The sequence below is a fragment of the Epinephelus lanceolatus genome, chromosome 9, assembly GCF_041903045.1.
Source record: "Epinephelus lanceolatus isolate andai-2023 chromosome 9, ASM4190304v1, whole genome shotgun sequence".
Classification (NCBI taxonomy): domain Eukaryota; kingdom Metazoa; phylum Chordata; class Actinopteri; order Perciformes; family Serranidae; genus Epinephelus; species Epinephelus lanceolatus.
Window position 1 is genome coordinate 44,961,108 of NC_135742.1, and position 25,554 is coordinate 44,986,661.

At 44.2% G+C, this 25,554-nt stretch overlaps 1 protein-coding gene across 6 annotated transcripts in view; it reads left to right on the forward strand.

The window, feature by feature from the left end:
- The first annotated feature begins 381 nt into the window (after positions 1–381).
- LOC117252502 (histone-lysine N-methyltransferase EHMT1) overlaps positions 382–25,554 on the forward strand; it is a 156,184-nt gene continuing 131,011 nt past the window's right edge. For 3 of the 6 annotated variants that reach the window (XM_078170997.1, XM_078170999.1, XM_078170998.1), the window contains exons 1-5: positions 382–717; positions 1,062–1,515; positions 6,202–6,301; positions 11,102–11,229; positions 16,141–16,363. In XM_078170997.1, the coding sequence (XP_078027123.1) occupies positions 1,120–1,515; positions 6,202–6,301; positions 11,102–11,229; positions 16,141–16,363 (847 nt within the window). In that variant the 5' untranslated portion in view covers positions 382–717; positions 1,062–1,119. Of the gene's footprint in view, positions 718–1,061; positions 1,516–6,201; positions 6,302–11,101; positions 11,230–16,140; positions 16,364–25,554 lie in introns of those variants that run through there. The other 3 variants (XM_033619471.2, XM_033619472.2, XM_078171000.1) reach the window with 2 other exon arrangements.

Consider the following 25,554-nt stretch of genomic DNA (forward strand, 5'->3'; position numbering starts at 1 on the left):
TAATTTAGCAACACAGAGACTGGTGGTCAGTGGGATGTGAGGATTCTTAAAATAACGTGTAGCTACAGATGTGAAGCCCTGACTGTATCTGACTGAGCCTTAATGAAAGCTGTTGTCTTGGTTTTTTTTTTCCTCTGAAAATATTAACCTTATAGTCAAACACAGTTTATTCAGCCTGTGTAGTTGAGTGGACAGGTCAAACTGATATGATGCTGATTTACAGGAGAATTCATATCAAATGGAGGATAAACCATGAACATAATCTACAGATCACCTGTAAAGCATTTTAATAAATTAATCTATCATAATTAAAACAACTGGAGGCCGAAAACAAACTGATATATGGGTCTGATCACTTTTTCAATGAATTGACATCATTCCAGACAGGATGTAGGTGTGTCTGTGACTTCCTGTACGGACTGAAGGCTGCTGGAAACTGTCGGGAAACTGTCCGCCTTCACCGCGGCTTTTTGTCACCGCCCACCGCTGCGGCCGCCTGCTCTCGTCTACTTTCCAGGAGAGGTGTAGTTCATCTCGAACGAGCCTAGTTTTCTCTTAACACCGGACCATAATGGGGACACTATGAGAGAAGCAGCACACAGCACGTCACGTGCTCGGGCGGGTGGTGGCGGAAGTAGAAACTCTTGTCTTCCTGTCCCATCCCTCCCCAACATTCTCCCCACCCTCGCTCGGATACAGCTACACCGACAGGAGCTGGTAGGATGCAACTTTGTTGCTTCAACTTTTTCTCTTAGACCTTGTTTTTACTTTCGCTCGTGTTTGTTGCCGTTTACCCGCGCTGTTTGTCCCTAATGAGTCCGTGCTGACACTGCTGCTCCACCGGCCGCAGCTTTGCTTTGCTTTCGTCCTTGTTTTATTTTCATAGCAATGCAAAGATGTGATAAGTTGTTATGGTGGACTGTTGATTGTCTTGCATGTAGAATGTCGCAGAGATACACACGCTGTATGCGCTATTCGCCATATAGTTTTATACTTTGAGATACTGTGTGTTGTGACCCTACGTTAAAAAGAGTTCAGTAAAACTTGTTGAAACTCCTCAGGTGCTGCGGAGGCCCCCACAGTCCGACTGGCTTCAACTATCAATCTTTCAGGACATCAATGGATCACAGCAGAGCCGGTGAGGGGCCCAGGCCGGGCGGAAGACCCTCCACTCCCTCCTCTGGGACACCCATGGTTGCCAAAGGACAAGCAGCACAGGGTGTTCAGAGGCCCAAAGTAAAGATAACTCCCTTCCACAGCTCACCCATAGTCAGCAGTGATGGAGCTCTCCGCAGCAGGCGACTAGGAGCAGTTTCTGGGAAAAGGCTGACATCTCCTGGCAGCTTGTTTGTGGACATACCTGGCCGGTTGACTGCTCCACCTAGAGGAAGACTGGCTGCTGCTGCCCCTGCTCCCGCTGCTGCTGCTGGAAGCTCAGATGAGCCAACTCTCAGTTCAGGCTCTTTATTGGCCACAACAGGAGAAAAAGCACAGATAAGTCCTCACGTCCTCAAGGTAAAAAGATATACTGATGAGCATTTGAACAGTGTTCAGCAGCTGAATGCAAAGTATTTTTAAAATGACTCAGATATTTTTTTAAATTTCAATCACTAGTTGTGTGAGTACAAAAACTTTATTGTCCACAATGGGGAAATAAAATAAATTAAATAAACTGACAATTATCATACCGTATACATTTACTCATGTACGATACTGGAAAAAAATGCAACTGGATGAAGAGTCTCCCCTTTATTTGACTTATTTTCTCAGGGGAGACTTTTTACACATACTTTCATTAACAAAATAGTTTCAAGTTTTAGTTATAGTGATAAAATATTTGTTCACACAACAATAACCCTTCTGTTTTCATTCGATTAAGAGTCATTCTGACTGATAATAATATAAATTCTTCAATACTGTGAAACCAGGATATTTTTTGAGACGGTTATCTTACAGTGAAAATGTCATACCCTTGCAACCCCACACGCCATAAAGACATATGTAAAACTGTGCATTCACCATAGCACATCCCATAAAATACATCCATTTGACAACATATGTGTACATAAAAGCAGAAATACAAAATGCTCTAAGGAAGTCTTGGCAATACACTTTCATAGAAAATACAACTCATAACATACAAGTCAGTGATATACACATTATACAAGTGTCCATGAAATGAAATTAATCTACTGTACTGTGCAAAGTGCTGTAGCAAAGTATTGGGAGCATCAGCCTGTATCATAGTCCTACTTATGGATCCTAGTTTCATTTATGACCTTAACAGCACAGGATTTCATGTGGTTATTGCTATTAGCCATCAGTAATCAGTAATCTATAACGCCTCCCTGAGGGTAAAGGTTCAGTTTGCTGGTGAGAAGGGTCATTAATAATTCTGTGTGCTTTACTCCTTAAGAGTTCTTAATACATTTATTTATTTTTTATTTATTTATTTGTTTATTTGAAGGGACAGAGCATATTAATAGACATTTCTGTAAATATGCCAGATTTAGCCAAAGGCTAATTTTCATCCGTTGTCCCTGGCCAGGTGTTACAAAGGCTCCCTGAAATAAAACAAAGTAGAACTATGTTGAGGGAACAAACATCAGTCTTATCTGAAAGCACCGATAAAATTAACATACAATTGACAACAAGACAACATAAGACAGCCTTACAGTTAATACACAACACAAGGGACAAAACGAACTTCACAGCAAGCAAATAAACATGCAAGCAAGAAAGCAGTTAAAAACATGTATGCAAGACAATACGTAGTTAAGACATAAGCAAGCCAACCCTCCACGCAGCATGCTGGTTAGACATCAGTCAGAACCAGAGTGACTAGCCCAGAGTGCATACAAAACAACACTTATGCACGAACAGGGTACAACATAAAAGATATTTCACAATGGACAAGCCATACATAGAACAGGACATAGGGACCAAATAACCATCTGATATTAACAAGGTGACAACAGCTGACAGAATTTTCAATGCTGACAAATTTGGTTACTAATTAGCCACTGTTTTAAATGAGATTTAAATATCACATATGTCCCGACATCCCTAATATGTGTTGGGATGTTGTTCCACTCTCGGGAGGCTTAAACAGAAAACGCTGACTGACTAAAGGAGCTTTTCTTTAGTGGAACACCACAGTCCCCTCTTGAAACCCCCCTTGTGATTTGATTTGTACTTGTTCTAATCTTAACAAAAGATCGGAGAGGAGGAGGAGCTAAGCCATGTATAATTTTGAACAGAAGACATATATTTACATACTTAATCATGTTTTCCCAATTCAGAAGGCCATATTTCTTTAGGATTGTACAGTGGTGGTGTTGTTTTGGCTTTTTATCTAAGATTTTTATCATCTGTTACAATAACTGCAGTGGCTTGAGTGTAGTGTAATTGGCTTGCGACCAGCTTGTTAGACAGTAATTCATGTGAGAAAGGGTCATTGAGTGCATGTACAGCTTGGCTGCTTCAGTTGACATAGAATTGCATATGAACCTGAAATTTGAAACCCATACTTTTTTAACCTGTGTGCCCTGAAATTAAGGTTGGAATCTAAAAAGATGCAAAGGTACTTGAATTCTTTTACCATCTGCAGTCGCTCGCCAGATATACAAATATCCGGATCTACACAAGTGTCATTATCATTTGTAAAGCACATGCCTACTGTTTTTGAAACATTTAATTGGAGACAGCACTGATTAAGCCATGTTGTAATTTCAACCATTGTCTTTGTGAGCTTGGTTGCAACTTCTGCTTTCGTGGTGCCATGTATACCACATGCAACTGAGCTGCCTTTATGGCTTCTAGATGATTTTGGAAGCCATGTTCACTACTCTCTGCAGCTTATTTCTCCTCTTGATGTTCAGATTATTATGTGTAATATATACAGTACAGGCCAAAAGTTTGGACACACCTTCTCATTCAATGCGTTTTCTTTATTTTCATGACTATTTACATTGTAGATTCTCACTGAAGGCATCAAAACTATGAATGAACACATGTGGAGTTATGTACTTAACAAAAAAAGGTGAAATAACTGAAAACATGTTTTATATTCTAGTTTCTTCAAAATAGCCACCCTTTGCTCTGATTACTGCTTTGCACACTCTTGGCATTCTCTCGGTGAGCTTCAAGAGGTAGTCACCTGAAATGGTTTTCCAACAGTCTTGAAGGAGTTCCCAGAGGTGTTTAGCACTTGTTGGCCCCTTTGCCTTCACTCTGCGGTCCAGCTCACCCCAAACCATCTCGATTGGGTTCAGGTCCGGTGACTGTGGAGGCCAGGTCATCTGCCGCAGCACTCCATCACTCTCCTCCTTGGTCAAATAGCCCTTACACAGCCTGGAGGTGTGTTTGGGGTCATTGTCCTGTTGAAAAATAAATGATCGTCCAACTAAATGCAAACCGGATGGGATGGCCTGTTGCTGCAGGATGCTGTGGTAGCCATGCTGGTTCAGTGTGCCTTCAATTTTGAATAAATCCCCAACAGTGTCACCAGCAAAACACCCCCACACCATCACACCTCCTCCTCCATGCTTCACAGTGGGAACCAGGCATGTGGAATCCATCCGTTCACCTTTGCTGCGTCTCACAAAGACACGGCGGTTGGAACCAAAGATCTCAAATTTGGACTCATCAGACCAAAGCACAGATTTCCACTGGTCTAATGTCCATTCCTTGTGTTTCTTGGCCCAAACAAATCTCTTCTGCTTGTTGCCTCTCCTTAGCAGTGGTTTCCTAGCAGCTATTTGACCATGAAGGCCTGATTCGCGCAGTCTCCTCTTAACAGTTGTTCTAGAGATGGGTCTGCTGCTAGAACTCTGTGTGGCATTCATCTGGTCTCTGATCTGAGCTGCTGTTAACTTGCGATTTCTGAGGCTGGTGACTCGGATGAACTTATCCTCAGAAGCAGAGGTGACTCTTGGTCTTCCTTTCCTGGGTCGGTCCTCATGTGTGCCAGTTTTCTTGTAGCGCTTGATGGTTTTTGCGACTCCACTTGGGGACATATTTAAAGTTTTTGCAATTTTCCGGACTGACTGACCTTCATTTCTTAAAGTAATGATGGCCACTCGTTTTTCTTTAGTTAGCTGATTGGTTCTTGCCATAATATGAATTTTAACAGTTGTCCAATAGGGCTGTCGGCTGTGTATTAACCTGACTTCTGCACAACACAACTGATGGTCCCAACCCCATTGATAAAGCAAGAAATTCCACTAATTAACCCTGATAAGGCACACCTGTGAAGTGGAAACCATTTCAGGTGACTACCTCTTGAAGCTCATCGAGAGAATGCCAAGAGTGTGCAAAGCAGTGATCAGAGCAAAGGGTGGCTATTTTGAAGAAACTAGAATATAAAACATGTTTTCAGTTATTTTACCTTTTTTTGTTAAGTACATAACTCCACATGTGTTCATTCATAGTTTTGATGCCTTCAGTGAGAATCTACAATGTAAATAGTCATGAAAATAAAGAAAACGCATTGAATGAGAAGGTGTGTCCAAACTTTTGGCCTGTACTGTATATATGTAAATAGCCTCTATATTACATAAAATGTGTCTATTGACCAGTAAATTCTTTGAGATATATGTTCAGAGTTCAGAATGGGTCATGTATCCATTAAATAATAGCACAAATGCTTGATGTCAGAAAGATGAGAGTGTTATTACATGAGTCCAGTATGTTGCACAAAAACAGCCAACCACAGCTGTGGGTGAATTTACATTATGCATGTGCTACTTGATTATTAATGCAAACAATCTATGTGAGGCTGATGAGTACAGACCAGTGGATGCATTATGTTATATAACTTCTGCTTAAGCATCAAAGAGAAGCTGTATAATTGCTAACATGCTGTGATTGTTTGTTTTCACATGCATTGTTCTTTCCATTAGCTGTTATTTTATGCAGAATTTATTTAATCTGACTGTTTGCATCTCAGATATTAAGAAGCTAAAATTTCTGAAATTAAACTAAAACTGTTGATTGATACACCGTACCATAACAAGTGGAAGACTATTTAATGTATGTTGAAATAGTCAGTGTTGGCTCCACATGATAAATGAATCCTCCATAATGACATACGTACATTGCACATGTGAATTTAAATGTAATTACTCATTTGGATAGCCTTCTCCTTTCATATTTATTAAATAGATAATGGAGCATGTTGTTTTCTCTCTGCCCCCAAAGCATACTGGAAGGAAGGAAGCAATGTCAAGCACAGAGCTTCATCACAGCCAGAGAGGCAAAGAGAGAAGAGCTGTCTCCACCTCCATTAAATCCCAGACCGGTTAGTTGAACCTTTATTTTGCAAACTTTGATTTTATTCTAACTTGTGAAGATAACTGGAGGAAAAGAGGTCTCAGCAGCAGCAGCAGAGAGAAAGCAAAGAATCCCTGCTAGCTATGTATAGAAATGTGTCCAGACAATAATATCACAAAAAGAAGGATGCAAGATATGGATTTATCAATAATTGATAATTACCTACATCTCATGGCAGATACTGATAAGATAACCAATATTTTCACATTTTTGTATTTTAAAAAGAAGTTCATAATGTGTAGTTTATGCACACCCAAGGGTAAGTGAGGCAAAGATGTTGGTAGCAAAGGTGGATGATTTAATGTTCCATAGCTCTGACCGAACCAAATCTGGCATCACTGTTGTTAACACAACAAAAACAAACAACAGTCTGGCTCTTCAGATGTTCATTTATTTATTCAGGAAAGTACATCAGAAGCTTGACAAACATAATTTGGCTTTTAAAGAGGGGTTTGCCAAAGATTTCAAATGAAATGCTTTGACATTTTGTCACATCAGACATGTCAACGTATTATACACATGTAATTAAAGTAAGTACATCCCTCAGTACAAAATAATGGCTTTGTGTTTCCCATACATTGATTCCTTTGTGACAGCCTGCCACAATATCAACACTGACCTGCTAAATTTTATTCTTTCAATTATTTTTTACTATTTAAAATGGGTAAACTTTTATCATAGAGCTACACACAGTGTCATGAATCACTCAGCCCCTCCTTGATCCGCTCTCTCTCCCTCTCTGTTTATCATGAGATGGTAGTGCATGCCTGCACACACACACACACACACACACACATACACAGTACATTTACATGACATTATAGAAAATGGACATATTGTATTAGTCTGACTAAAACTGGACTTTTCAAATACATGTAAACATGTTAGTCCAACTGAAATTGTACTGAATTCAAAGTTGGACTAACACACCCAGATAATGTGATTGGGAGTTGAATTACTCCTGCATGTATACAGACAATCACACCTAAATTGGCCTAGGTGCTCTGTGCATGCTCCACAGTTTGCTGCCCAGGGCTTTGGAAATAACATGGCAAAATCTACATCCAGATTTGTGCATTATTGGATGTACAAAATGTATGGAGCTGTGAAGTTGTCCACCATGGCACCAGTTTGCTGCTAGCTAACTGTAGCTAACTTGTTTATATTGTTTGGTCTGTGACCTAATAGGTAAAAAAAAACAAAACTTACAACAAGCTGAAAGGGGGCATATCGCCACCTATCATAGCGGGGTCAGACATACTTCTGTCAATAAATCGATTCCCCTCCTGTGGTTGTATACTTAGACAAGGACATAAGTCTAATTAAATGCCCTAGTCGAGCTATAACCATAGATCCACTTAACGGTGCATGTAAATGTACTGAGTGACAGGGTTAACGTTACCTACCAGTTTTGAAAGGGTTTAATGACATCAAACAGCGAGCGAGTCAGCCATTCGGTGTAGGTTTGACTTGTGGGACTGTTTAACAGCTTGGTGTTGGATGTTAGCTGCTGCTGTGTTAGCTTGAGCTGAGCAGATGTTAAATAGATAGATAGATAGATAGATAGATAGATATTTGTCCTTACAGAGACTTGTTCTGCACCATACAGTACATCTGATACAGTTGCTAGACAAAAGGGACTGGACAAAAGAAAGACAGCTTACTACTAGACAAGACAGGATAGACGTCAGTTTCTACCCCCCAACCCACCTTCTCCCCCAAGACTAGGACAAAAGACATAGACCCCTCTACACATCATAAGTAGAATGATAAAGTGCAGTTGTGCATATTATGACATTTATTTGAGAGAGAGGAAGTGCAGACTGCTATTAAAGTGCAGTATTCCATGATCTATTTACATTCAAATTCTTGTTCAACAGTGCTATACTGGTCGGAATGAATGACCTGCAGGCTCTACTTCTACTACAGCCTGAACCTCCTGCCTGATGGCAACAACTCATATGCCTGGTGTAGGGGGTGTGACATATCTTCACTAATAGCTTGTCCTTTCTTGACCACCCTCGTTTCACCAGTCATGGCCATGCTTGCTGGCCATGTTAACTATCCTGTTTAATTTGTTTTTGTTTATTACAGACAAGGAAAAATTCCAGGCAACAGAACAGAAAAATAAAATGCTCTCGACAAAGGAGTGATCAAAAATTAACATCATGTCTCTGTCCACTCTTAATTGTCTAAGCTTCCGCATAAAATACAGTCTCTGCAGCCCCTTTTTATAAATAGTGTCAGTATTACAGGTCCATGTCAACTTGGCGTCTATTATTGTTCCTAATATAGTATAATCAGCCACAGCCTCAATATTTTCTCCATTATTAACCATATGCTGGTGGGTGTAGCTCCCAGTTCTAAAGTCAATTATTATTTCCTTTGTTTTCTTTGTGTTTAAAAGAAGACAGCTGGACCTACACCAGTCTGCAAACTGGTCTACCCAGGTCCTGTAGTGGGTCTCATCATTATCCAGTATTAACCCCACTATTGCTCTATCATCAACAAATTTGATTGTGACATGCTCAGGTATGTTGCTTTTGCACTTGTTTGTGTAGAGGGTGCAAGCGCAACACACCCGAGCATGTCACAATCAACTGAACTTGTGTGTTTGCTGGGAAGGCAGCGGCTCTGCGGATGGTCCTTCAGCACTGCATCTAACCAGTGTCATGGCAGCTACAAAAAAGGATTAGACTCCCAGTACAATCGTATTGCCTTCCTTTTAAAACTGTGAAAAACGTCCACACTGGTGTTTGGCTCTCAAGTTAGCATGCTGCACTTGCTTATCTTCCTCTTTTCTATGTTTATTGGTGGTGTAGATGCTGCACCAGTTCAGTCAATGTAAGCAATTTGGCTTTGTATTATAGGCTCTAATTTTATTATCAGAATAATAGATAATAATATGAATTTCCCATTATTGGCTGATAATCTTTTGGCATGATATTGAGCATCCCTATGCTAAAATATCAACTTCTGTGCAAAAATAGAGTATCCTCAAAGTTCTGTTGGGGTTCTTTTCCTAGAGCTCATAATGGCAAATGCAGTTAGGAGCTCTCTGAGGAGCCAGGGGAACATGACTTTTTCACAGATTATCTGTCACATGCACTACTGTCATGATTTAGTGACAGTTTCATCAAATATGATGAAAAGTTGTTTTTTTAAATGAAGGATACTGGGTCTGTCACTTTTCCCAAAACTCAAGCTCAATATTTTAAGGTTTTCTTATATTCAGACAGACAAGATGTAAGGAGATGTGTTTTACCTGCTTGACAGTTTCGACTGAGACTCCAGTCTTCCTCAGAAGCTTCATCCGACGTGCTGCTGACGTGTCATATATCAGCTGGTAGGCCTGACAGACCAATCAGAGTCTGTCAGGCCAACCCCGCCTCCTGCGTCGTTGTTCGTTCTCTGGAGTAGGGAATTCCAGGTGTGTGAGAGGGTGTACGCCCCCTCGTCCCGGTTGATGGTGCCGCTTGCCCGCTTCATGATCTCAATGGCCTCTTTTATCCACCATTTGAAATGAAACTGTCAAGCAGGTAAAACACATCTCCTTACATCTTGTCTGTCTGAATATAAGAAAACCTTAAAATATTCTAAATAAGAAGACAGTATGAACCTTATCAATCTACTCAAGCTCAAACCAATGAAATAGTTAGTTTGGATGATTTGGATGATAGTTCGGATGATTCCTGCATTATGGACAGCTGTGTGGCTCCCTCTCAGCTCCGAAGTCTACCCAGCATAGATGTCAAGTTGCCATGGGTCTGAAATACAGTGAGCTGTGACTGTCTCATAAGCATGAGTGGTCAGCAATGTCCATCCAACTGTGGTATGAGCGAGTAGAGTCTGTACTGTGTGGTGTCACACAGTTGCACTATGTGTTTTGAGATTGTGGTATGATTTGGAATTTTATATTGTGGCTCCAGTTCAGTCATGTGATCCTGAAACCTTCAGCCAATGGGCTGCATATTCTTGCATGTAAATCCTGCTGTCTTGGCGGTGATGGCATATTTACAGGCTTCTGGAAAGGGCCCTGCTAATGCTGAGCATGCTGGATAGGCAGTCAGACAAATGGTACTCTTGCCATAGCTCCACTTGTCTAAGGCGCCTCCGCTGCCTCACTTGGGAGACAGGGTAACGTTAGCAAGTAAGTCAGTAGATTTATCGTTGTTTTAGAGTAAGACAGCTGCTTAGCACAGAGTCAACAAACAGCCTGTTACTTTTCCATCAGCAACGTAGAACCCAAATACTTACTCACTGCTTCTCAGATGCCTTGATGTAGCTATTGTGTGCTCAGGGAGACATCACTCGCCTGTGTCCCCCAGTTTTGTAGCAAACAACAACATTAGCATCTTTGCTTTAGCTTAGTTTATTGATAGGTCAAAATGGCACGGAACAGGTCAAGCTGATAGTGAAATTTTAGAGCGCCCTCTGCTGGATCAAAAGACAAACTACTTCAAAGGCTTTTAAATAGTCTGCTGCGCCGATAGACTGTACATTTTTGTTCTGAACACTTCTAAAATCAAACAAATGGTCTAATTTCTTATAAAAAGTGATAGCCCTGTACGTAACCTACTGTAGCTTTAAATTCAGGGTCACATTCATTCATCAGATCAGTTTTTCCATGTGGTAATACTACTTTTGAAGTACAAACTTGGGCTATTATGTAACATTTGGTCTCCCAAATGACAGGATCCTTCTAGGCACAATTTCCTGATGATGACTTCTGACCTGCAGCTAACCTCTTTGTGTGTGCTTTTCCTAGCTGTGAAGAAGAAGAAGAGGAAGATGGGAATGTATAACCTGGTCCCTAAGAAGAAGGCCAAGGCCCTTAAACAGCAGGAAAAGGCAGGGCCATTTATTCCCATTTGTCAGACCTCCCACCAGCCCACTGTTAGTAACCTAGAAGAGCAAATCAATACCTCAAACAAGATGTTCACTTCTTTAGAATGCCGATTTTTCAAAATATTTGTATAGCCTGTGGAAAGTGTCAGGAAGCATGGGGAAAAAGAGAGGGAAAGGGCCATGTTAAAAAGCTGTTGTCTTCAGTCTGAGTATTTATGTATTACTACCAGCAAGCATACATCACTCTTTCTACCAGCTGGGTGAAGACACCCTCTGCTGCATATGTGAAACCACTTATTAAATTATAATGTCTGTACTACGTTATCACACTAATGCTTTAGTTCACACAAAGCCACTCTGTGTAGCTACTATTTAGCATAGCCACTGTGTAGCCACTACATAGACTGAACATAAAGATGGATGATGCATCCCCGGGCCAAGTGGAGCGCAGCAGCGGCAGTCGCGGAGGCAAAAACTCGGGCGTGGGAGGGGTTCGGTGAGGCCATGCAGAAAGACTATCGATCGGCTCCAAAGAGGTTCTGGCAAACCGTCCGGCGCCTCGGGGGGAAGGCGGCAACTTGCTCACACTGTTTACAGTGGGGGCGGGGAGCTGCTGACGTCAACTGGGGACATTGTCGGGCGGTGGAAGGAATACTTTGAGGAGCTCCTCAATCCCGCCAACACGTATTCCAGTGAGGAAACAGAGCCGGGGGTCTCAGGGGCAGGTCGTCCAATTTCGGGGGCAGAAGTCGCTGAGGTAGTGAAGGAACTGCGCAGCGGTGGGGCCCCGGGGGTGGACGAGATTCGCCCTGGATATCTCAAGGCTCTGGATGTTGTAGGGCTGTCCTGGCTGACACGCCTCTGCAACATTGCGTGGACATCGGGGGCAGTGCCTCTGGAGTGGCAGACCGGGGTGGTGGTCCCCATCTTCAAGAAAGGGGACCAGAGGGTGTGTTCCAACTACAGGGGGATCACACTCCTCAGCCTACCCGGTAAGGTCTACGCCAGGGTGCTGGAGAAGAGGGTCCGGTCGATAGTTGAACCTCGGATTGAGGAGGAGCAATGTGGTTTTCGTCCTGGACGTGGAACCGTGGACCAGCTCTTTACCCTCGCCAGGGTGCTTGAGGGGGCATGGGAGTTCGCCCAACCAGTCCACATGTGTTTTGTGGATTTGGAGAAGGCTTACGACCGTGTCCCCAGGGGCATCCTGTGGGGGGTGCTCCGGGAGTATGGGGTTGGTGGCCCTTTGCTAAGGGCCATCCAGTCCCTGTACCGAAGGAGCACGAGTCTGGTTCGCGTGGCTGGCAGTAAGTCGGACCTGTTCCCGGTGAGGGTTGGACTCCGCCAGGGCTGCCCTTTGTCACTGGTTCTGTTCATAACTTTCATGGACAGAATTTCTAGGTGCAGCCGAGGGGTGGAGGGTGTCAGGTTTGGTGACAGGAGGATCTCGTCCCTGCTATTTGCGGATGACGTGGTCCTCCTAGCTCCATGGAACAGTGACCTCCAGCTCTCGCTGGGACGGTTCGCAGCCGAGTGTGAAGCGGCTGGGATGAGAATCAGCACCTCCAAGTCTGAGGCCGTGGTCCTCAGCCGGAAAAGGGTGGATTGCCCACTCCAGGTCGGGGGGGAGGTCCTGCCTCAGGTGGAGGAGTTTAAGTACCTCGGGATCTTGTTCACGAGTGAGGGTAGGATGGAGCGGGAGATTGACAGGCAGATTGGGGCGGCGTCAGCAGTGATGCGGACGCTTAACCGGTCCGTTGTGGTGAAAAGGGAGCTTAGCCAGAAAGCGAAGCTCTCGATTTACCGGTCATTCTACGTTCCAACCCTCACCTATGGTCACGAGCTCTGGGTAGTGACCGAAAGAACGAGATCGCAAGTACAAGTGGCCGAAATGAGTTTCCTCCGCAGGGTGGCTGGGCTCAGCCTTAGAGATAGGGTGAGGAGCTCGAACATCCGGGAGGGACTCGGAGTAGAGCCGCTGCTCCTCCACATCCAGAGGAGCCAGTTGAGGTGGTTCGGGCATCTGGTAAGGATGCCTCCCGGACACCTCCCTTGGGAGGTATTCCGGGCATGTCCAACCGGGAGGAGACCTCGGGGCCGCCCCAGGACACGCTGGAGGGATTACATCGCCCGGCTGGCCTGGGAACGCCTCGGGGTTCCCTTGGAAGAGCTGACGGAGGTGGCTGGGGAGAGGACTGTCTGGGCTTCTTTGCTGAGGCTGTTGCCCCTGCGACGCGGACCCGGATAAGCAGAGGACGACGAGACGAGACGAGACAAGATGCATCCCCCATCTTACCCCCACCGTAGAGAAAGGAAGCTAAGCAGCATCCACCTGGACTGATCTTTAGCTTCTTCCAGGGTTAAGTCTGGTAATTAACTGTACCTTTTAAACACATTTTCTTTCTCTGGAACCAATACACAGTCTTCTTTGAAGTGTGTTTTGGATCGTTGCCCTGCTGGAAGGTCCAACTGCGTCTCATCCTCACCAACCTAGTAGATGGCAACAGATTCTTCTCAAGAAAAGTCCGAGTACAGACTCCATTCATCTGTCATTTGATCATTTGGATTCTGCTGGTGCCATGAGAAGAGAAACAGCCCCATACCATGATGCTTCCACCTCCAAGCTACACTTTAGATATGATATTTTTAAGGTCACAGACATTTCTCCTCCAAACCTACCATGTTGTATTTTGGCCCTAAAACTTTTTTTTACAGTTTGCTACACAGTGTTTGGAGAAGCCTGTAGGTTACTGGGAGAATGTTAGTTTGGTTAGACGAGACAAAAATGAAACTTCTCTGCAAATAGCACATGGTGTTATGTTTGGAAAAATGTCTCTGCATATGACTTAAAAATATCACACCTACAGTATGGTTTTGAGGTGGAAGCATCATAATGTGTCGCTCTCAACTGGTTCCAGAGGAAGAAAATATGTTTGAATGGTCCAGTTAATCACTAGACTTAACCCTGACAGAACATTTGTGGAAGAAGCTGAAGATCAAGATTCATCAGCTGCCCCTCCCCAGAATCTTCTAGATTTAAAGACTACCTGTGTGGAAGAATGGACCAAAATCCCACCTGAACACTGCACATAGTTTTTTTTTTTTTTGATTGAAATGTGACGCTTTCTTTGTCAGTTTAGAGTTATTGAGTTAATATCAATGTCTGGTGTAAACTTCATGTCAAAAGATGCACTGGAAATATGTATAATCCAAAAGAAAATGTTGACACGTTGAAAACTTATTTCCACTACTGTTTATGTAGCTACTCTGGGTAGCCACTATGTGTAGCCCAGGCCCCCCAGAACAGCACTGGGCTTTGAAGCCAGCTATTTGTCGGTGAATACTTATGCGTTTCTTTTCTTCCCTTTAAAAACTTCTTCATCCTTTAGTCATATGAGATCTTTAACCCTCTGAGACCCACATAGACCCACTTTTGTCTTTTTTTTTTCAACAGAGACTGGAGATATTTAGGGGAGGATAGCAGGTAAATCGTATATGCTGCATAGAAGTGGTAAACATTATCTAAAAGGACAGAACCTAAAGATTAATTTCAGCTGCAGCTCAACACCTTTAGGTTTTCATAGTAATAAATCTGTAACAAACATTTTGTTTTGGTTAAGTTCCTGTTAAAAATTTTAAAGTTTAGAGTGTAGAGGGGCTCAGAACATTATAATGGAAGTATATGATGGCCAGTTCCATGCTCAATTATTAGTCATGAGTTGTTGCAGCATTTTTTGGGTTGATACCATTTGCCACACAGTTTTGGTGCTAAATCAAAACATTTTTGACCCCTCAAGAATTGATAAAAATGGTCAAACCTTCTCCCCTAATTCGGGACGTCGGTAGCGTAGTGGATAGTGCCGGCGCCCATGTACAGAGGCGATGCCTCACTGCAGCGGTCGCAGGTTTCACTCCGGCTTGCGACCATTTGCTGCATGTCACCCCCCGCTCTCTCTCACTCACCCTGTTTCACTCTGTCCTGTACATTAAAGGCAAAAGCCCGAAAAAAATAATCTTAAAAAAAAAAAAAAACTTCTCACCAAATCCCACATTACACCAAGACCTTGAGGAACACCACAGAAAATTCCATGCTGTGACTTGGTATCAAAAACTTTTTGAGATTTCTCTAGGAATTGCATTTCTTGGCGATTAGATGGTGAGCACCTCTGTTCTAGAAACAGCTGAGCAACATCCATCCATCCTCTGAATGCCCAAGGTCTCTAGATTGTTGCTGTGTTTCATGAGGCTGTGGTTATCCTAGAGGTCACTATACATAATTTTATAGAGTAATGTCATGACAATGAAATGGCTATTCTGGAGACTAACATCATCCCACATGAATACAACTGGACTCACTGAATCAACTGTCTCAGCTTTCCAGTCCAACCCATTTTATGTCATTCCAAGTCTGTTTAGGGACCCCATTATGCAGAAATATTTTCGAGTACAGTAGGTGACAATGACACCTTTATAATGCATGCAAAAAACTGCCCTCTGATTTTTGCCCAGAACAGCATGGGAGAAGCATAAATTGGGCATGTCTGTAGAGGGGAGAATTGTTGGTACCCATACAACCTATTTTCATTCAGATATCTTGAGGTCAGAGGTCAAGAGACCCTGTTGGGAATGGACATGCTAGTTTTTCCCTAGCCATAATTTAGCCTAACTTAGCAGTGTTATTTAGCCAACTTTCTGAGAAGCAAGCCTGACATGGCTCAGCCCGCTACAGCCTCTTAAAGACAGCAGCATCAGCCGGGATTTCCCGTGGCCCTGCATGTCTCAAAGGGTTAAATGAATTACATGTTTGTTTCCTGTTCAGCTTTTTTTCTATTTGTTTGCATGCTGTTGAAGCTACACATTTATTTTTTTTCCAAAACAACACTGCACAAGTTTCGATGAGTTTAGAGGTTGGGGTATAGATTATTAATACATTCAAATGCCATTCTTTTTTAAAATCAGGTGGAGGAGCCAGGACCCAGTGTGGAGAAGAACAGTGCTGCAGCAGATAAGAAACCAGTGACTGTACTGGAGACACTGAAGGCCGAAAATGCGACAGCTGTCATGAATAAATTGTTGATGGAGATGGATCCGGGAGAAGGCTGCCATGTGGAATACACTGAAGTGGCTTTGGACTGTCTGGATCTGAAAGTTCAGGAAGAACTTCTCTCACCTCCCCTGTCAGGTGAAAACAGCATGTCACTCACCCAAACTCAACTGGTCTTCTACAGTATACTGCACATTGCATTTATTTAGCTGACACTTTTATCCAAAGGGACTTATAATAAGTGCATCAGCCAAAGTGCAAGAATCATGCAAGTACATCAGCTTAAAAATAGAGAAAAGAGTTTTTTTAATATGCCATGTGCAGTCTGAACAGATGAGTTTTCAGTCTGATATACAAGGTATGTGAAGTTTCTGCTGTCTTGATGATAATGTGGAGTTTGTTCCACCATTAAGGATCGGTAGAGAGAGAGCCGTAGCTGGGCCCTCTTCCTTGTGAGGGAGGGTCACGATAATTGGCAGTAGCAGAGTGTACTGGACAGGCTGGGGTATGTGGTTGACCACACCCTGGATGTAGGATGGGCCTGAGCCAACCTCAGCACAGTAGGCAAGTACCTGTTTCAGAAGATACAGTGTAACTATGAGGATGAATGTATTTTTAATAAGTAAAGCACAGGCACAAATCTTTGATCCATGTCATTCACAACTGGACAGTTTTAACTTTGTCTGTAGGCTACAGCACAACAAGGTAGGAAATAGCAATCAGCAATCAACACAATTAAAATAGACAAAGAAAGAAACAATTTAACTATATAGCCTTCTCACTTACCTATGGTACAAGTACAAATATCAAGGAAAAAAGACACAACCAACAAAATCTGCAAGGCTACAAACATGGGCAGGCAAAACATTCCAGGTTGCAGTCATAACATGGGGCAGCTGTGTATGGCCAGATTGTTCCTTACGGCTCCCTTACAATCATCATGGTTGAAAGATAACAAAAAATTGAGATTTTAATGCCTCTGCACCGCTGATAGATGTGGCCAGAGGCGTTAACGTTTTTGTGTTGTACATCTGTCCATCCGTATGTATGTATGTCCATGCTATCCTTGTGAACACAATATCTCAATAATGCCTCAAGGAAATTTAGTCAAATTTGGCATAAATGTTCACTTGGACTCAACAATGAACTGATTGGATTTCAGTGGTTAAAGGTCAAAGTCAGTGTGACCTTCCATCTGTCTCATTCAATGTTTTTACGTGGCCTTGACCGACTACCTTACCCAAATAGGTGACCGTGGCCTTTGCAAATTCACACTTTTCCAAATTAACAGTCAACCCTGCCCAGACTAATTTGTCAAACAATGCGCGAATATGCTGAAAATGTTCAGACCATGTATCACTGTATATTACCATGTCATCAAGGTACACTGCACAGCCACAACCTGGTTCATGAGGCGCTGGAATGTTGCAGGCGCGTTGCGCAGGCTAAACGGCTAACATTGTACTTGTACAGACCAGAAGGTGTAATAAACGCACAAATTTCTTGTGCACGCTTAGACAGGGGGACCTGCCAATAACCTTTTAGGAGGTCAAATTTACTCACATAAGTGGCAGACCCCACCTGATCTATACAATCTTCCATGCAGGGAAGAGGAAACACATCTGGCTTTGTAATGTTAGTACAACTTACGAAAGTCAGTACATGATCTATAAGTGTTTTCTGGTTTACTGACCAACAGACACGGTGATGCCCAACTCGAAGAACACGGCTCAGCAAAATGATTGTCTAACATATATTGAACCTCTTGGTCTAAATGTTTGCGCTTATCTGATAAAACCCGATAAAAGCGCTGCTTTATTGGTGCTGCGTCACCAACATCCACATTAGGTTTGGGCGATATGTTAAAAATTTCCAACCGGCCACCGTCAGCCCATCAACCGGTGGTTGCCGATATATTCGGCAGTTGTGTGTGTGGCGGAGAAAAAAAAAAGAGGGGGGATGTTGCATTCATGTGATGTCGGAAAGAATCGAAAAATGACTTTCAGAATGGGATAATTCACATGAACGCCACCTCATGTCAGAAAAACAACTCGGCAATTCGGATCTTCCGACACCACATGAATGCAGCAAAAAAATGCAGCGTCCTTTGCGAGCCCACTCATGTCCAACATGGCACAGAAATATCTGTGCATACCGGCAACAAGCACGCCGTCAGAGAGGGTGTTTAGCACAGCTGGTAACATTGTTAACCATACACGCACTTTGCTTAAGCCAGATAAGGTTAACATACTCGTTTTCCTCTCCAAAAACATGTAAAACATTGTGTTTTTGAGTTAAAGACAGTGCAAAGGGACTTTATTATTTTATGTGATTTTTGCACTTTATTTTTCCATCGTTCTTCGTTTAGCCTATATTTATTATTATTTGTATTTATTTATTCAAGCAATAAGCCTACGAGAGGCTTTTAGAACAGCTATAACAGCTTAAGTTTTTTTGCCACATCCGCAACGGCATTATTATAAAGACAGCGCAAAGGGAGTGGACATTATTATTTTATGTGATTGTGTGATTTTTGCACTTTAACGTTACTTTCAGCTCTGCCATCACTGATGTGTTTTGTGAATGAAACAGTGTGAAGCTGCCAGTTCCAATACGCGCACACATTGAATTGTGCTCTACATAGTAATTATGAACTATATGTACCGAGTTGAATTCTGTGGAGACAGACCATTAATTTAGCAAAATAAAATGACAGTAATCGCCCAAAATGAAACCAACCGTGATGTACTCAGCCGATGGGCGATTGGCGATGTATTCGTCCAGTCGCCCAAGCCTAATCCACATCATACTCAATAAGATGCGTGCGAGAAGGCACATCAGAAAACAGGGCAGGATAGCTTTTAATAAGGGCAATCAACTCAGCACGTTTCTTGTCATCCAAATTTGCCAACATGCAATCCAAATTTTGTAGTGACTCTCAATTTTTCAACTGCCCTTGCAAAACCACAGTTGAACTCTCCTCCAGGCTGACTGCTGGAGATGAGCTCAAAACAACTGCAGATGTACAAGCAGAAGCATTAACCATACAGCTCCCACTTTCCCCTTTTCCGTCTGTCTGACGTGCATAAAAGGGTTTCAGCAAATTCACATGACACAATCTTGTGGCTTTCCTAGAGTTTGGAGTGGCAATGATGTAATTCAGGTCTGACACCTGCCGTACCACAGTGTAAGGGCCTGAGAACTTTGCCTCAAAGGGAGAAGTCACAATAGGTTGTAGAAACAAAACCTGGGCACCAGCCTTAAAGGGATAGTGCACCCAAAAATGAAAATTCAGCCATTATCTACTCACCCTCACGCAGAGGAAGGCTCTTAGAGTCCTCAAATCACTTGCGGAGATCGGCGGGGGGAGCGGCTAGCACACCTAATGGCTGACGGCGTCCCAGACTAACGTCCAAGAACACAAAATTGAAACCACAAAATATCTCCAACATGCTCATCCGTAGTGATCCAAGTGTCCTGAAGCCCCGACATGAAAAGTTGTTTCGAAAAACGTCACATGAACTCTGTTTTTAGCCTCACTGTAGCCTGTAGCTCTGACTGCTTCTCTGTGCTCCATGCTCACGTGCGCGCACTTCCGCGAGACCAGTGAAAGCATGAGCTTTGCTTACCCGTGTTTACATCATGTGACACGTGCACCGAAGGGAGGGACAACAGTAACCACAGTAGCTAAAAGATAATTTGCACTACGGTCTTTTAGCAAAGGACAGCCCAACATGTCTGAAGACGCGGAACTTAGGCTACTGGATGAAGCAGCCGCTGCAGCTCATGAACCTAACCCTTAGCCAGCTGCAGAATACCGGAGTCGAGCACTGGAAACCTGGTGGTGTAGTTGTTTCAAATGCAAAGCAATGCCAACGGATGAGGAAAGTCTTTGCTGCTCAGACTGGGAATTGGCGATGCCGGCACTTGAGAATCTGGACATCAGTACTGACGAGACTACTGCTCTTCAGAGTCCGTGCATCACCGATCACCCTGAGCGCGCACACGTGAGCGCGGAGCACAGAGAAGCAGTCAGAGCTACAGGCTACAATGAAACTAAAAACAGAGTTCAGATGACATTTTTCGAAACAACTTTTTATGTCGGGGCTTCAGGACACTTGGATCACTACGGATGAGCATGTGGGAGATACTTTGTGGTTTCAATTTTGTGTTCTTGGACGTTAGTCTGGGGCACCGTCAGCCATTAGGTGTGCTAGCCGCTCCCCCCGCCGATCTCCGCAAGGGATGTGAATGAACCTTTATTTATCCCCGTAGGGAGATTCCGGTGTCCAAAAAACATCAACAGTAAACGTTAAGAACGATTAATAGATAGATGAAGATAAATAGTAAATAAATAGATAAAAGGACAATCAAGAGGAGCTAGACCATATATTAAAAAATACTAATACTAAAAAGTCAAGTCCATGTAAGAAAAAGTGCTGTGTGCATAGGTCAGTATGCCAAGTCCATGTGCAGGGTTCATGGTTAAACGTGCAGGCGCAGAGTGCAGTTTTTCCAGCAGGTAGTCATGGAGCGTCTGTGGGCTTCCTAGCCCAGCCACTCCGTCCTGCATGGGTTCGCCGACCCCGCCTGTTTGTGTAGCCGGATGGCAACTGGCACAAATGACTGGCTGAAGCGTTTGGTGGACTGCTGCGGTGCCACAAGTCTCTGGCTGAACACACTCCTCATACCCTTTAATTCATGGTGTAGAGGGTGGTCGGTGTTGTCCAGAATGGTGCTCAGCCTCCTCCTCATCCTTGACTCCGCCACTGTCTCCAGTCTGATCAGCCTGTTCAGTCTGTCCACGTCTTTCATGCTGATGTTTGCCCCCCAGCATGCCACACCAAAGAAGAGAGTGCTAGCAACCACCAACTGGTAAAAAACCTGCAGCAGTTTGCTGCACACACTGAACGACCTCAGCCTCCTCAAAGAATAGAGCCTGCTCTGACCCTTCTTGAGAAGAGCCTCGATGTTGGTGGTCCAGTCCAGCTTGTGATTTAGGTGCAGACCCAGGTATTTGTAACAATCCACCCTCTCCACCTCCTGCCCTCGGATGGTAATGGGTACAAGGGGCCTCTTCTTCCTCCGTCGGTAGTCCACCACCATCTCCTTAGTTTTGTTGGTGTTAAGCTGGAGATGGTTGGTTTTGCAACACTGCACAAAGCGCTCCACCTGGTGTCGGTACTCCTCCTCTTCATTGCCGTTAATGTAGCCGACGAAGGCAGAATCATCTGAAAATTTCTGCAGGTGGCACTTGTCAGTATTGTGTTGGAAGTCGGAGGTATAGAGTGTGAAGAGAAATGGTGATAGGACAGTTCCTTGGGGGGCGCCCGTGTTGCATATCAGGACCTCTGACTGGCAGCCCTGCAGCCTGACATACTGGGGTCTATGGTGAGAGTGTCGAGGATAAAGGCCACAAGGTCCTCCTCCACTTGCATTGCTGACAGCTTCTCGGCTAACAGAATAGGCCTTATTGTATTAAATGCGCTCAAGAAGTCGAAGAAGGTGACTCGCAGCATGCTATGGGGCCTCTCCAGGTGTTTGTAGGCTCTGTGGAGCATGTAGGTTGTTGCGTCCTCTACACCAACGCAGTTCCTGTAGGCAAACTGCAGGGGGTCCTGAAAGTCTCTCACATGGGGCTTAAGATGTTCCAGGACCAACCTCTCCAAGATTTTCATGACCTGAGATGTGAGGGCCACAGGCCTGTAGTCGTTGGGGGTGCTTGGACGTGTTTTCTTGAGGATGGGGACAATGCAATGGGCGGAGGGATTTGGGGGGGGGGGGGGGGGGGGGGGGGTCAGAGGTGGGCAGTCACTAGCCCTGATAGGGGGACAGGGGGGCCAGTCAGCTCCACAGCGCTTCTGGGGGTTGGTTGGTCAAACCTGTTGAAGAAGTGGTTTAACTCATTGGCCTGCTGCAATGTCCCTTTGACACCGGCACTTTTCTTTTTGTAGCCAGTTATTTTCCTAAACCCCCTCCACACCTCCTCGGAGTTGTGGGCCGCCAGTCCAGCTTCCAGTCTTTCTTTATATTCTTCCTTCGCCACTCTCAGCTCCTTCTTTACTTCCTTTTGCACCGCCTTGGCTCCCTCGGTGTCTCCTGTTGTGAACAGCCTCCTCTTTTCTTTCAAGAGGGCCTTGATTTTACCGTTGATCCATGGCTTGCTGTTTGGGAACCACCGCACCTTTTTAGTAGTCACAATGGTTTCTTCACAAAACCTGATATAATCTGTAATACAGACAGTGAGACCATCTATGTCCTCTCCATATGCTCCTTTAAGCATCTCCCAGTCTGTGGTCCCGAAGCACTCCCTCAGCTCCTCCTCCACCTCCTCTGACCATTGTGGGATGGTCCTGGTGGTAGTAGGAAGTCTCATGATGGCTGGCCTGTATGTTGGTACAAGCCTAACCAAGTTGTGATCAGAGCCTCCTAGTGGTGGAAGAGCTGTGGATCTGTAGGTGTCTTTGACATTGGCAAACAGCATGTCTAGAGTCGTATTCAGTCTTGTGCTACAGGTGACATACTGCTTAAAGTCTGGCAGTGTCTTTGAGGCATTAACATGGTTAAAATCCCCGTTAACCAATATGAATGTGAATGTACTGGGATGCGCAGTCTGCAACTCTGCGATGCTGCTGTGAATGACGTCACATGCACGCGACAGCAGTGTACTCGGTGGAATGTAAACAGTGACTGCGAGTACATGTGAAAACTCTCGTGGTAAGTTATACGGTCTTAAGCTTACCGCCAGCAGCTCTATGTCCGGGGTACAGATCTGCTGCTTGACGGTTACATGTCCAGGGTGGCACCATCTGGAATTAATGAAGACCACCAGCCCGCTGCCTTTCCGTTTGCCGCTGTTCTTGCTTCTGTTGGCTCGCACCATGGTGAAGCCGTCCAGCTCCACAGCACTGTCCTGTTTTCGTGGAGCCACGACTCTATGAAGCAGAGAAGGCTGGACTCTTTGTATGCCACTTGGTGTTTCATGAGGGCTGAGAGTTCATGTGTCTTGTTGGCAAGAGATCGGATGTTCCCCATAACAACGGAGGGCAGGTATATTTTCTTATTCCTCTTATTCCACTTCTCTTTAACCCTCGCTCCGGCTCTTGTGCCCCTCTTGTGTGCCCTGATTTCCATCAGCAGTCCTGTCGGGGGAGTTGCAGCTCGGTTTCGGAGGGCAAGAAGCTCGTTTCTAGTGTAGGATCTCGTCTGTTGTCCTCTCATTGCTTCACAGTAGATGTCAGAAGTTAAAAGAATTAAAAGGGTTAAGAGGAAAGTTAAAAAAGAGAGCCACTAGGAGATAGTTTGTAGTGTGAAAGTAGAGCTGTTCAGACTGGCAGCCACCTCAACGGCGCCATCATAACTGGGATGTGAGAACTCTAAAACTTCAGCAGAGCTTTCCTCTGCATGAGGGTGGGTAGATAATGGCTGAATTTTCATTTTTGGGTGCACTATCCCTTTAAACTGCTTAGGCTCTGCACGCCTGTCATAGAGAGTTTTCATTTTGTGCTGTGATTTTACCAACTTCTCCTTTGCACTTTCAACTGCCAAAAACAGCCTATGCCTGAACCCACTGACATAGTCAAGCAGATTTTGGGGAGGTTCTGTTATTTCCCAACTATCTCTCAAAACAGCCATGGACCCCGTACCTTATGACCAAACACCAAGTCATTGGGGCTAAAACCTGTGCTCTCCTGAACCACTTCTCTGGCTGCCAACAGGAGACACACCCCAGCTCAGTACAATAAGAGCGCAGTAAAGATTTCAGTGTTTGATGAAAACGCTCAAGGGCGCCTTGCGATTGCACTACTGTGCTTAATGTGAAGCTGCTGCAGAATTTCTGCGAACATACGGGACGTGAAATTCGAGCCTTGATCGCTCTGAATGATTTTTGGTATCCCAAACACCGAAATGAACTATGTCAAAGCTTTTACCACCGACTTAGTAGTTATGGTTCGGAGTGGATACGCCGCTGGATACCTGGTTACTTGGCACATGACAGTCAACAAATAATTATGACCCAGTTTTGAACGAGGCAACGGCCCAACACAGTCAATAATCAAATGTTCAAACGGCTGCTCAACCACAGGAATTGGACAAAGTGGAGCCGGTCTGATTGACTGGTTTGGCTTGCCGGTTAACTGACATGTGCGACACGTTTTGATATATGCAAATATATCACGCTTCAGGCGGGGCCAAAAACAGTACTGCAACACCCGGTCATATTTTTTCTTTACCCCTGGATGCCCAGCTACATTATCGTGACAAGTTTGCAACAGCAAGTCCCGAAACTTACTTGGCACTACAAACTGAAAAATAGGTTCCCCAACAAGAGCTTCTCCATGAGGCACCCACTTTCTAAACAACAAGCCCCCCTGAAGAAAATAGCCGTGAGCAGAGCTACTTATCTCATCAAGTGGAAGCACTTTGCCAAACAGTTCCTTTAAGTTTGAATCATTTTTCTGCTCTGTAATCAACTTCGTGACATAGACTTAAACTGAGCAGGCAAAGTCACACAAACCTCGGCAGTTTCCAACTCTGCCTCCTTGGTAGTAGGACTCTGCGCGTCACACGCAATGGTCATAGCATGTGTAACGGCACAGGCCGGATACACAACAGCATCATCTGATACACTTTCCAACTGACCTTGACTAGGCATTTTTCTAGTGACTATATTAGGAAGAGGACCATCGGCCCACAACCGCACCCCAGCAAGACCATTCCCCAGAATTATGTCCACCCCATCCACAGGCAACTCAGGGCGCACCCCCATCTCGACATCTCGATTCACCAAACCTGAGACAAGACTCAGGCTATGCACGGGTACAGGGAACACCAACATTCCCATTCCCCTGACTAGCACAACGTCTCCTTTGTCAGTTTCAGATGAAAAGAGTAAAACAGACTCGCGCACAAATGAGCCAACTGCGGGGGTATTACGCAGTATCTTTACTGGCACCTGTTCATCACTACCTGGCTAAGACACCAAACCCTCATAAATAAATGGTTCATAATCCTTCATACTCCTCTGCTGCAATCTGCTGCACCCCCGCCGCAACTGGGCTGTGCGAATAGGCCAGAGCAGCTGGTTTTTCTTGTCCACTGGAGAATTTACTTTTTGATTTAAGGATTGGACACTCACTTTTCCTATGCCCATTACCTTTACAGTAATTACACGTCCTACCTACTGCCTGCCTATCTCGCACGCCATGATCATTTTTAGCATAAGAGTCTGATGCACCTTTTTGATGAGAAAAACTCTCCCTGCGCACCTTCTCTGAACCTGATGCACTAAAATTGCTTTTGTGAATTAACACATACTCATCGGCCAA